This window comes from Xiphias gladius, chromosome 18 (genome assembly GCF_016859285.1).
Source record: "Xiphias gladius isolate SHS-SW01 ecotype Sanya breed wild chromosome 18, ASM1685928v1, whole genome shotgun sequence".
Taxonomy (NCBI): Eukaryota; Metazoa; Chordata; class Actinopteri; order Istiophoriformes; family Xiphiidae; genus Xiphias; species Xiphias gladius.
Genome location: NC_053417.1, coordinates 12,401,334 through 12,412,705, shown reverse-complemented (window position 1 = coordinate 12,412,705; position 11,372 = coordinate 12,401,334). Strand labels below are relative to the sequence as shown.

The 11,372-nt window shown below is 38.9% G+C and overlaps 2 protein-coding genes across 6 annotated transcripts in view; one reads left to right on the top strand and one right to left on the bottom strand.

The window, feature by feature from the left end:
* pex14 (peroxisomal biogenesis factor 14) overlaps window positions 1-2,738 on the bottom strand; it is a 45,495-nt gene extending 42,757 nt beyond the window's left edge. For all 5 annotated transcript variants that reach the window (XM_040152672.1, XM_040152670.1, XM_040152671.1 and 2 more), the window contains exons 1-2: window positions 2,626-2,738; window positions 1,466-1,516 (exon numbers count right to left, since the gene is read on the bottom strand). In XM_040152672.1, coding sequence (XP_040008606.1) covers window positions 1,466-1,516; window positions 2,626-2,661 — 87 coding nt within the window. In that variant the 5' untranslated portion in view covers window positions 2,662-2,738. The remainder of the gene's footprint in view (window positions 1-1,465; window positions 1,517-2,625) is intronic.
* Window positions 2,739-3,982: 1,244 nt separating this feature from the next.
* Window positions 3,983-11,274, top strand: dffa (DNA fragmentation factor, alpha polypeptide). Its single transcript, XM_040152675.1, has 6 exons — window positions 3,983-4,179; window positions 5,664-5,822; window positions 5,935-6,089; window positions 6,420-6,624; window positions 8,239-8,366; window positions 9,075-11,274. Exons 1-6 carry the CDS (start codon window positions 4,086-4,088, stop codon window positions 9,291-9,293), a joined length of 960 nt encoding a protein of 319 aa, XP_040008609.1. The 5' UTR covers window positions 3,983-4,085; the 3' UTR covers window positions 9,294-11,274.
* Window positions 11,275-11,372: the final 98 nt, after the last annotated feature.

Here is an 11,372-nt window from a genome sequence, read left to right as displayed (position 1 = left end):
AAATTTCAATTATTCACCTCATCCAAATAATGCCATGTGACAAGAATTATCCCTACTGTAATAATCCACTTAACTGGGAAAGAGCAGCTCATCAAAAAGAGAAAGGAGAAAAGGGGTTGGAAGTGAGGGTGGTGGTGGTGGTGGTGGAGGGGACTTGTCAACCAGTCTTGAATCAGGACCCTCATAACAAGAATTTCTTCCCTTTTTGAGGAGGCAGTCTTGAAGCGCTCTGGGATGATGAAATTGAAGTAAATTGAAAGAAAGCCTGGGAGAATGCTCCCACAATCAATAACCCCAGGATTAAATTAGCCGTGGCATGAAGGGATGATGGGGGGAGGATGAAGAGTGAATGGTGGTGAATGACATTGAGACATGTAGGCTGAACAATACAGCACTCCTCTAACCTGGATTCTGTGTCCATACAAGGACAGTGAATGTACCTGTGATGTATTCCATCCCACTTAGCAATAAGACGCTCCTGCTTATAATCGTTGTCATCACTTGGGCCAAGCACATCTTATAAACACTTTTCTTTACACGTTATTAAAAACCAACTGATGTTTATTCTAATTAAATGTTACTGGCTTTGCTAGTATTAACAACGAGTATTTGTATTTGCAACTTTTTCAGGGCCACTTTTCTTTTCTTAAATACTCTTCTCTAGGGACAAAAACATTATTCACACAAACTATTAGGAAACCAATTCAAAAACATCCTCGATCCAATTGTATTTCGAATGAAAAACAATGGACTGAACTAAGGACAACAAAGGTATGTGGTGAAAGTTTAATGCTAAACATGATTAAAGCAACTGTGGAACCATTGTCACTGCTAAAATAGAACTTTCTACATGCTTTTTACTCTCCAAAGACAAGGACCATAAAGTACACTCTAATTATGGGCTTGGGGACATCAGTGTGGTGCTAAATGACTGGCTGCTAATTGGGAGCCTTTAACACTTGATCTCACTGGGGAATGTGTAATATCATCTGATTAGCCAAGGAAAAGCGGTTTGTTGATGAAAAGATGAAAACAAATGTCTTTAAATCACCAGATCATAAAAACAAGCACAATGTTCCTTAACTATGTGTCATCAATTGCCAAGATTATGCAAACTTTAATTCTTTTCAAGTACTGAAGTAGCTTATTTCACTGGTTAGCACGCCATTGGAGCAGAAGCACTGATCAGCACTGATCAGATTACATTTTGTGGGGCATTGATAGTACATAGTTGAGAATAGTGGCATGCAGCATATTCATCAATATTAAAAAATAATCATGTAATAAAGAAAACACAGTTTACTTTACTACATGAGATCAAATTAAAATTGACTATCATTTGATCTAGGCTGCCATCTCTACCTGTTATGCATATACATCAAATAGGGATATTTAAATTATTTTGTGATTCCAATCCATATTGCCTTATCAGTTAAGTAATTTGTATTAAATATTGAGTCCTTACCAGTGCTTCTCTGGGGGGAGCGACCGCACTATCTCCAGGTGGAAGGCCAGGCTGAGAAGATAAACAAACCCTTGTATTAGAGTGCCATCTACTGGAGGACAGAGGGTATGTTGGTTTAACACAGCAGTGCTTAAGATAGCAGTGTCATTTACAGTGAGCAAATCTATCTATCTATCTATCTATCTATCTATCTATCTATCTATAACATTTAAAGACTCAAACCCCTAACAACATGACAATCTAGAAGGACAGCAGAAAAAAGTAACAGCTGTCACTTGACTGTCATTAATAATTCCTTGGTAATTAGGTGGATGCACCTAAAATCTAGTTGTGTAAATGGGAAGAATGCAGTAAAATCAGCTATTTGCATTACATTTGTCTAGCCTTCTTCTGCCTCATATACTGCTGAGTAGCAAAGGATTTAGTGAGACATAAACTGGATGCATGTGCATAATATGATCTAGATATTTTTTGATAGATATCTGTTGCTCTTGCACTAGCTGATTAATTAGGTTTAGTCAACATAAACTCTGCCTTTAAGTGCTTCAGTTCTGAACTTTTCACAGCATATGGTATACATGCTTCCTGAAATTATACATTGTAAATGTAATAGCCAAGTGCAAAGCTGCCCCTGAGGAAGTGTATGAGTGCCAACTTTCTTTAACATTTGTTTTTTCGGAAAGATCAATACTTGTCAGTAATTTAAACCGACAGCGTAGACCCGAGTACAAACCACCAGTTTTGTTTGGCTAATGGTGACCTTTCCTCAGCATATCATTATCTGCACATAATAAGACAGAGACAAGGCTACATGGTCAGGTGGAGGACGTACATTTGGTCAGGGTAAATAGCTATCCGACTAGGTAAGTAAGCCACGTGAGTTCTGGCAACATACGATAAAGCACAAGAACGTCAGCGTGGCCCTTCTTTTCCACCTGTCAACACAAACATGTCTGAGAAACAACTTTTGAGGCGCTTCAGGAGCTAGCTAGGATGCTAAATAGCAAGTATGCTAACCTAGGCTAACAGTTATAAGCAGTTATAAAAGTAACTGAAGAAAATGATGGAATTCGATGGCTGCGAAATATAAAAACATTGTAAGAGTCCACTGTCGTATCTGAACAACAAGAGGTAAATGTTTTAGCTGCATAAATGCAGACCTGTGTTGGTGGATCAGGGTGCTCTGTGGATGCCATCTTCCTGTCCCTCGTTTGTGTCAGAGCCTGCTCGAGTGAACCACGATCGATTGCTTTTCCTGAAGGATAACGGCGGTCTATAGTCGCCACAAAATGTCACCATTTACTTAAATGTCAACATACTTTAATGTCAACAGTTCCACCAAGAAAAACGAAAGACGAAAAAAAAGATTCCCCCTCTAAACTTCTCATATGATTTAATGTATGAAGCCCAGAGGGGTTTTGCTCTCCGATATTTCACAAAAAAAGCAATTATACATTTATACACAATTATATCCAAAAAAAAAAACTAAATTCAAATCAGAAATGTGTGTTTTCTTCTTTCCTCTCTCATTAGTCATCTCATGACCCATCATATTTTTCTGGTCACCCTCTGGATGGCCCTGACCCCCAGGCTGGGTATCACTGGACTAATCAGTATTTAAAACTAGCTACACCTTGAACGGATACAACAGCAAATGCTGTGTACACACTGATGACTCAGTATTAACAATTATAGTATTATAATTGTTAACAATTATTAACAATTATAGTATTATAATTGTTAATTATTATTATCTAGTTCTTTAGTTTTTTTTATCATATATCAACCACAGGAGCCATACTGAAGAGGGAGTACCTTTACTTTTGACACTTTAAGTACATTTAGCTGAGAATACTTCTGTACTTTTAGTAGTGTAGGAATTTGAATACAGGACTTTTACTTGCAACGGAGTAATTTACATTAGTCTATTGGTACTTTTAAATAAAGGATCTGAGTAGGTCCTGACTACTGAGTAGAACTGGGGCCACTGGGGCTCCTGATGGTCGGGGTGCCCTGACATTCCCGGGCCACGAGCATTTTGCCCCTTTGCCCTTTTGATACCCCAGCCTCTCCTGGCAGTCTCACATATCCCAGTATAAACTGTAATAAGTTATTAATGGGATATTAATTATCACGATCACCACCAAGTGACACATTAAAAGAGGTGAAATTAGCCACTGACACCATAATAGCTTGTGACAAGAATATGCCGCCTATATTAGGTTGACAGGCACTTTCCATGTGAAACCATTTGGAGCCACATCGAGTAGCTGCCATTAGTGGTATTGCATCTTAAAATACTTCCACATGAGCTTCAGTTGTAAGTACTAACAGCTGCTGCTAGCAGATAGTTATATGAAAACAGGAACTGTATTTAGTATTTTTAATTACCTATAACTAGTGCTGGGGGATAAAATCTAGATGTTTGTAGTCCCTCTCTGGCTTTTCCTCAGCTCATTGCCCTAAAACTACATATCCCAGAGTCCCTTAGCGCCACCTCGGAAGTTCCGCGTTCGAAACCTACAGGGGCCGAATCAGCAGTTGGGAACTGCCGGCGGTGTTTGTCAGTGTCAGGATAAAAGAAAGAAGAAGATCATTTTTCCCCACAAAAAGGCCTAGAATGACAGATAGGAAACCGTGTAAGGTGTGCAATTTCACACGACAAAAATCATATGGGTTGGTAGTTCCCTCCCTGAGTGAGCTGAAGATAAAAGGTGAGTTGTCAGAGTGGCTTTAACTTGTAAACGTGTCTGAATGACTGTATAATTGTAAGGTTTCTATTTTGACTTAAAAACAAAAACAAAAACAACAAAAAAAAATACGATGCAAGATTAAAGTCAGAGAAATATGACATTAAAGTGAAATCCAATCTCATGTAGTCGTATGTTTTGGTTACTGTCTTTGGCAGTGATCTTAGTTTGCATAGGTATGTCTTACTGAAACGGCTGTGGGCTATAATGTCAAACTGAAACACACAATCGCTGCGGTGTGGATACACTGATCTTCAGCACTGTCGGCAGCCACTAAAGTGACCGCCATTGTGATTCTTCTGCACACCTGAAGCTTACTTATCTGTCTCGATCACGAGCTGTGTAGCAACCTAGTCATCGTGTTCAAACTTGCAGGAGAGAAACATGAAAAGTCAGGCAAGACCTGCCTCCTGTCCGGCTCATTTCTAGAAATGCTGCTCGGCAGGCGTTGCCCAGATCGTCGCACTCTTCGAGGTGTCCGCACAGTTTTCGGTGTAAACACAGCTTGTTTTTTTTTTACACTGTATCAGTGGTGGTCTTCTACGACTATGACTAGTCCTCGTTTTCAGAAACCATTCACGTCTCGGAAATACAGATGTGTTTTTGATCTTGATGAAGTCTTGGTAACTGGTAATGACTCAGTGCCCGGAATGGTTTCATTTGGAAAAACTTACATTATAAAACGCACTGTTATAATATTGCAACCGAAAGTGTTTTTACAGGTGTTGGGCATTAATGAATTATGCAGCTTCTTATTTAAGCAGGTTCATAGAGCATTTAAATAACATAAATATAGTAAAATAAAAAAGGTAACGCAGGCAGCTCAGTTTTGCCCCTGTAGAGTCTGGTTGGTGATTAAAGCAACCAAAGCGGCTGCACAGTTAGAACCATCATTTCACTAGAGTTTCATTTGTATTTTCGTGGTTCTGCTCTCCATGATGCTTTATATGTGAACTCAAACATTATACTAATTACACGAACGATTCACTGGGGGGCACTGCCAAATCAATGAGAGGTAAACCCACCAGACACATGAAGTGAAATATGGATTTATCATTAAACATAAAGTATACATCATTTTAAAAGGCAAGCGTAAGGTTAGGTTGGCAGAGGGACTGAGCAGCAGAACCACTCAGCAACAGTGTACCCAAGGAACAGCTGTGATGAAGGAGGCGGTGGCAGCTTAAATGGATTGACTTATTTTGAAGTACAGAGGTCACTGGCAATTTGCTTGAATCAGCTGATGATCAGGTGGTGTGTGAGTTATTACTGCCTAAAATATTTAGTTTATATACAAGCTTGGGGCTGGCTTTGCTAATTATTTTGCTATAAAATATGGCTGTATGGCCAACAACTTTAGTGTATCAGAATTCTCTGTGGCACTCATAATAAAGGGTATTCACATAAGATCTGTAAAGTCATTGTCATTTCTCGTTTTTTTCCTCCAGGGTGTGAGTTCCTCGGGTTCAGCCCCAGTGACCCGGTCACAGTGGTCCTAGAGGATGATGGGACGATAGTAGAGGATCAGTCCTACTTTTTATGTTTACCCTCAAACACAAAGTTCATGCTGTTGCATGAAAAAGAGTCATGGTCTCCAGTTCGCAGGAGTAAGTAGGTTTAGTTCTGTTGGAAATTTGGCTACGGTCTGGAGTGATTCTTATCATTTAACAGCAAAATACCCAGCCTTGTGGTTTGCTACTCATTTACGTTTCATTGTAGTTGATGGTGGCACGGCCTGGATGGCCAGGGAATCTGTGACGCTGGAGACTGATTCTCTGGACGGCTCCAGTGCTGTAGCACGCTGGTGGGACCTGGCCCAGCAGCTGAGGCAGGACCTGGCCAGCATCATCCTCATGTCTGAGGCAGACTTACAGGTACCAACATGTTTCCTCTATTTCACCAATAGTATCTGCTGTCATGCCTTTCCCATTATGCCCTGGTAAGGAAACAATAAGGAAATATTACTACTTGAAAATCACTTTCCTCTGTCATCACCATCAGCTTTTTAACATTTGTCCCATTAAAGGATACGGCTAGTAATATTCTATATTTTTCAACAAATGGAAAGACAAAAAAACTGTTAATTTTTTCCTTCTTTTGTTCCGTTATTTGTTGCTGTGACAGAAGCAACACACAGACACAGTGTTCTCAAACTTACAGTATATTATTGCTTTAAGTATAATTTGTGCCACCTGCCTTTCCAGACCTTAGTAGATGCCCCAAGCCCTGAGCTAGCCTCTGCTCTGGGCTTCCAAGAGAAGAAGGCCGAGGACCTCAAGGAGACACTGCAGAGGGTTTTGGACCGAAGAGAGGAAGAGAGGCAGTCCAAGGAGTTGCTCCAGCTCTACCTCAAAGCTGTGGAGAACGAGGACAGACAGCAGGAAGAGTCAAGTCAGTCCAGCCAGGGAGGTATGGCTGTGTCATTATGCGGTGGTTTTTTATTTTTACAGTTTTGAAATGGTTATCCTAAATAAAGATCTGGGACATTTCACTCATGCTTTATGCTCTAAAAAAGTTTCAAAGTTTATACTGTGGTTTTCTGACACAATATAAACTATGTCATAAGTTTTCACTCCTTGGTTAGAATGTTATTTGAGTTTCTGTATTCAGCAGTATTCTGTCACAGAAAGTTCTTAAGGAAAATCAGCAGTAATTTTTAATTTTAGAGATATGTTCACCTTGGATTATTGCCTCTGCAAATCTATTACTGCGTCTTTTGAGCGGCCAATAGCCTGTTAAATAGAAAATAGCACTATCAAACAGCCTGTTGATAATGTAAAAAGGCTATGCAATATTTGCCACTGGTGTCTGGCTCTGAGCTTTGCTCTAATGGTCTGTTTTTTGTGATTATCTCTTTTCTTTCACTTGTTCTTAATCTCCATTGTATTGCTTAGTTTTTTGAGAAATAAATTAGTTTATAATAGTAATATAAAAAAAACAATGTGTATGTGAGTTTTAAAATGCCAGAGGTGCTCGTATATCCTCCTCTATCCAAAAAAAAAAAAAATCAAATGAATAGCTGTGATCAATAAGCATGTGTAAAACATCCAACAAAATAGCCCTGCTGGAAGTTAATGACTCATAACCTACCAGTTCTTTTGAAAATGGTCTGGGACGATACCTTAATCAGCATGCAAGGGTGGCACACTGAGAAATTCTGAGGACTTGTGAAATCTGAAAATAACTATTGATAATTATCTATATCTGTATTTTTATATATTAACTAAGAACGCTGTTTGTATTCAGTAGATCAATATTTTAATAAATCCATTTTCATATACATCCTTAAGTTTTAGTATGTGCAGAGTGGCAAAGCATATAGTCACAACAACAAAATGAATCAAACAGGAGGAATTCTCCTTGAAACAATAGATTTTTGATCAAACAATACATGTGATGAAATCACATGTATAGATATTATTTTTTACTATGTTGTTCTTCATATACATTCAAATTAGTAATCAGTATATTCCCTCTGCTGGCTTATACAGTTAGGTACATAAGTATTTAGACACTTTTGCCTCCGTACACCACCAAAAAGGATTTGAAATGAAGCCATCAAGATGTTGATTGAAGTGTAGCCTTTCAGCTTTAATCCAAGGGGTCTAACAAAAATATCGCATTAACTGTGTAGGAATTACAGCCAAATGTGTCCCTCATTTTCAGAGGCTCAAAAGTGACTGGCTGATTGACAGTCGGTCAGTTTCATGGCCAGATATGGCCGGTTCCACCTTGTTTCACAGTTAAAGTGATATTTTTGTTAAACCCCTTGGATTAAAGCACATCTAATCATATCTTGATGGCTTTGTTTCAAATCCATCATGTTGGTGTACAGCAGCAAATCATGAAAATTGTGTCACTGTCCAAATACTTGTCTACCTAACTGTATGTATCATTTGGATGGCTCATAAGGGAAGAGGTGTGCTTGTGGATTTTGGTCACTAGGTGGAACCATTGATTTACTATAACTATACCTTTTGTACAACAAATGATCCTGAGAGAAAACCTGTTTCAATATGTCAGGGGCTGGAGACATGGATATGCCAGACGGCATGGAAGTGGACTCTGCATCTGGATTCATGTCCCGGACACTGATGGTCTTGAAAGGCAAAACAAACCCAGAGACCAGGCTCTCCACTGAAGATCTGCAGGTAGTCCACTCATCCAGTCTGCCTTTCAAACTTCTGCAGATAAAAATAACCCAAATTTGCCTTTTGATACATGTACTGTGTATAATTGGAAATGCAGATCCTGTCTTTCCTAGAACTTCCTAAAAAGGTTACACAGTAGATTTAGACAGAACTGAGAAACCACGATGCATTTACATGTCCAGACTATGTAGGGCTACTTCATCATATTCCTCTATCATTCCTTCTGACACAAGGCTTATGCTGTATCATACCTTGTTGAGTCTAATAAGCTGCTGTAACAATGATTATGCAATTATGTAAAACTGCAAGTCCTGACATACCACATCCTTACTTTATTAGTGAAACAGCTCTGTTATATAATCCAGTGAGCATTTAATTTAGCTAAAGTGTAAGTGTAAGATTTTGTCCACCCACATTTCCATACACACAACAAGGAGAGCAAAACAGAACCGCTTGTCAATATACATATCATATATTCAGTCCAATATACCAACATCACTAACTACAGCCTCCAATCAAATCCTAACTGACACATTATCAACAAAAACTGGACATTCTAATCCACACAAAGGATAGGATTTAATACAGGGCTGACTGATTGGATTGCATTAGTTTGTACATGTGTGTCCACAAATGATCAGTCAGTATAAAAGCTCACATGTTCACACTTCCAGCATTTGAAATGAAGGCTTTTCCGTGTGTCTTTAGATGGTAGTGAGCAGAGGGGCTGAAGCTATGGAGCAGGTGCTGGGCTGGGACAGAACAAGGACGTCAGCGTTGCTGCAAGCCAGCGAAGCCGAGCTGACCAGACGTCTCCAGCAGGTTCAGGCCGTGCAGTCCATCAGGAGCAGCACACAGCTGGACCGGCAGTCCAGTGAGAAGAGCACAGAGGAGGGCAAAGAAACAGCAGCCCAAGGCAGCAACTAGGCCGAGGCTTCACCTGAGCTGAGACTGATAAGAATTCACACTACCTTCCTCGGGGTCAGTAGAATGGGATTTACCCTGTGTAAGTGATAATATCCGTATTACTGGAATCCATGAATGCTAATGATGATGTTTGCATCAGTTTTGTAAAACTCGAAAACCACTTGAATGCTTTTGCCTGAAGAGGAAGCAGATTGATTTGCACAAGTCATGTTTATCAAAGATATGGTATATTGGCATTAACCACCGGCATCAACTTTCTATTGGCTCCTTATTTTGACTGTGTTCCATGCTATGAAAATAAACGTACATAAATATAAAAATATCCATGCGAAAACTTAAAGCAATAGTTTGACATTCTGGGGAGTATGCTTACCTTTTTTTTTTCTTGCTCAGAGTTAGATGGGAAGATGTTATATCTCTATATTTTTTATTTTATTTTATTTTTTAACCTGTAGAGTGCTATCGATCTTCTCTCGGTAAGATAGCATGTTTCTCAACATGTTGAATCAACCTCCCAGTATTATTGTTTACGTTCTGCTCCTCCTTTAACGCTGCCAATTAAGACAGAAAGTATGCACTGCTTTTTTTAGAACCTAGGCTAAATATAGGTAAGAAATATACTTTAGCTAGAGAAACCATGTTGATCTCCAGCTTATGATGAGTAAAAAAAAATAGACTATTTTGTGTGAGTTGGGAATAATTTACATGTGCCATCACTGAAATGGCATTTACATATTGAATACAGGGGATCTTTTGGGGTGTTTAGCATAGCAGTGTGTTCTTATTTTTTTTTAATTAGCTGGCAACCAGGCCGGTCCTTTGCCTCATAACTTGCTCCTGCTTGTTATCTTCCCCAGTGACCCCTGCAAAAAGAGACAAATGTTATGTTCCCACTACAGTTCCATAGTTCTACCTTTTGTCTAATCAGTTTTAAAGTGTAATAGTAGACTCTTAATATCAAGCATTTTATAACTTGAGATGAATAACGCAACCCAGAGTCTAGAGACATTTTTCTTTTCCATTTTGCCGCAGTCCTCTTGTTATGTGCTACTTGGTGTGAAATGTTATCATAAACTGACCTGTAACCATTAGCGGAATCTGTACATGGAAGAATGAATGAATGGTAGAAATATAATACGATGAGTACATAAACTCTCCACCCAAGACACAATACTAAAGTAACTTGCTCAGCACTGTGTAAAAGCTAACTATGCATGAGTAAATACATCTATTGGAATGAATTTATCATACCAGCAATAAAGAGTTGGACAAAATAAGATGTGTGGCACATACATGTAAGCTTCACTGAACACATTATGGCTGACATTATGGGTGGGAATAACAAAGCTTCATCTCTGAATTACTTAGAACCAATATTTCTGGATGAGTGCTCTGTAAGACTATCAATTATATACTATTGTGAAATGTATGTATCATTCTAGTGGCTGGGTGATATGCGACGGTGTGTACAACGTGCGCAGGTCCGGGTGACTCACAGGTCATGGAAAAGATGGCCTCTGTCGTGCCTGTCATCTCATTATCTGTCTCTTGAACAATGAACACAAATGATGGTGGATTGCAATTTCCGGAAGGATCATCTTTTTGTGTTGTGGCAAGATTGAGATTTCATTATTGGCCTGTACTTTAGAATTAGATACAGAGAAAAAGTCGAGGATTCATAAAGATCTCCTATATAGTCAGTATTATGTCTATGTACGGCAAAAAAGGTTGAGCCTTAGTGCGTCATGCGGTTTCATCAAAAGTAACCCGTCTCTCTGCTGTTTTATGATAAACCCTGTAGCATCTGTTCTATATGAGTTCTCCAACACATTCCCATTTTGTATTTAATTTAAACATGTGTAAGAATTGTTACACAGGGAAGTTGTATATGACTACACAGTATGTGATTTAAGGTACTTTTTATACACATGTTGAATGGTGGAAGGAGGGATTTTCTGAAATAAACTAGCCAACAACCCTTTGATGGTGCAGTTGTCCTACATTTTTTCAAACTTAAACATTAAATGCATGTTTATTTTGAGTGTAAACTCACATGTCCAAGTGCAAAAAAAGTAGCAT